This window comes from Suncus etruscus, chromosome 9, assembly GCF_024139225.1.
Source record: "Suncus etruscus isolate mSunEtr1 chromosome 9, mSunEtr1.pri.cur, whole genome shotgun sequence".
Lineage (NCBI taxonomy): Eukaryota > Metazoa > Chordata > Mammalia > Eulipotyphla > Soricidae > Suncus > Suncus etruscus.
The window spans coordinates 103,359,759-103,361,491 of record NC_064856.1 but is presented as its reverse complement, the minus strand read 5'-3'; the positions used below and the strand labels follow the sequence as shown (position 1 = coordinate 103,361,491).

At 37.7% G+C, this 1,733-nt stretch overlaps 1 protein-coding gene across 1 annotated transcript; it reads right to left on the bottom strand.

Moving 5' to 3' along the window:
* Positions 1-378: 378 nt before the first annotated feature.
* Positions 379-1,317, bottom strand: LOC126017748 (olfactory receptor 5AN1-like). The gene has a single exon (XM_049779801.1). It carries the CDS (start codon positions 1,315-1,317, stop codon positions 379-381), a length of 939 nt encoding a protein of 312 aa, XP_049635758.1.
* Positions 1,318-1,733: the final 416 nt, after the last annotated feature.

Genomic DNA, 1,733 nt, shown 5'->3' with positions numbered 1-1,733 from the left:
AATATTACATTGTATTTGTGAATTTTAGAGACAAGTCTTTATTCCGGAAATCTCTGTTCAGTATGTTAATAGAAATATGGTGCTGAATAGGGCCAATTCACTAACACATAAAGAAATAACTCATTTCTAAACTTAAATGTTTTACAAAGGCTGCTTAGATATTAATAGGTCATAAGGCTATTTATAAAGCAGTTTTAATTTAATGAATTCTAGGGATGAGAGATACCATGTTTGTGCAGCATTATATCAGATATTGGTCCATTTTGGCATAAAATCTCTGTTAAATAGTGCTATATTTATCAATGTTGTCAATGGTGCGATCCATATTTGTACATAGAGTTGTGGTCTAAGGAATTGTTAAAGAAAGAATTTATGACCTCAGCAATACCCTCTCTTCTTTGGAAACTTCTTCAAGGCATCTTTGATTTCCCTGTTCCTCAGACTATAAATCAAAGGGTTCAACAAGGGGATCAACACAGCATAGAACACTGATCCAAATCTATCAACACTTGAAGAGCTTCCAGTGCTGGAACTCAAATAAACAACTACACTTGATACATAAAAGAAGGAGACTGCTGTCAGGTGAGAAGCACATGTGTTGAAAGCCTTGACTCTGCCTTTAGCTGAAGTGATCTTTAAGATGGAGAGGACAATATAGACATAAGATATCATGATAAGCAGGGCATTGGCTACACCAAAGATCATGGTAACTATAGCCAATATGAGTCGTGAAAGGAAAGTGTCATTGCAGGATAAGTTTAACAGTTGGGGAAAGTCACAGAAGAAGTGATTAATGATATTAGGACCACAGAAGTAGAGTCGAAGAATGGCACACAATTGGGCTACAGCACCCGACATTGCAGCCATATAGGATCCCAACACCATCTGAACACAAAAGGTGGGTGACATGATTGATGAATAAAGAAGTGGATTACAAATGGCAGCATAGCGATCATAAGCCATGGCCGTCATGACACAAGACTCACTCAGGCCCATCAATGAAAAGACGAAGTATTGAACAGCGCAACCCTTGACAGTGACAGTTGACTGCTCCTGGAAGAATCCTGAGAGCATCTTGGGAACTGTAGTGGTCACATAGCAGATATCTATGAAGGACAGATTGCTGAGGAAGAAGTACATGGGTGTGTGGAGGTGGGAGTCCATTCTTATTAATATAATAAGGCACAGGTTCCAGGTCAGTGTAGTAATGTACATTAACAGGAACACAATGAAGAGCACCATTAAGATTCTAGGCAAATCTGAAAACCCCACGAGGATGAACTGGGTGATTTCTGTAACATTTCTTCCCTTTACCATTGTCTTGTTGCTCCTAAATTTATGAAAGAAATAAAAGAATACTTTATTACCCAGAAAGAACAATAGCATTACAATGTTTCTTTTTGATCTTCTCTACCTCATTTATACTTGTTAAAGAAAAATGCTTCATTGATCTTTGGAAGATATCCCAGATTTTCATCTCAAATTATCAAAAAGTAATGCTTGGCAGTTCAGGTTCTCTATTATTACCTGGAGTCTACAAAATTCATAATACTAATTTATTATACAGCTTAAAACAACAACAACCCCCCTTCCCTGCCCTGAAATCCCATAAAATCACATTCCTAAAAACCTGGGAATTTGTAATTCTGTCTTAGGCTATAATATGCCACCCCCAGAGGTCAGAGATTAGCCAGCACTTATGTCCCTTATGGACATAAACCCTGTGGATGCTG

What these genes read in the sequence shown, in the direction of transcription:
- LOC126017748 (XM_049779801.1), bottom strand. Translation starts at nt 1,317, where the DNA reads ATGGTAAAGGGAAGAAATGTTACAGAAATCACCCAGTTCATCCTCGTG.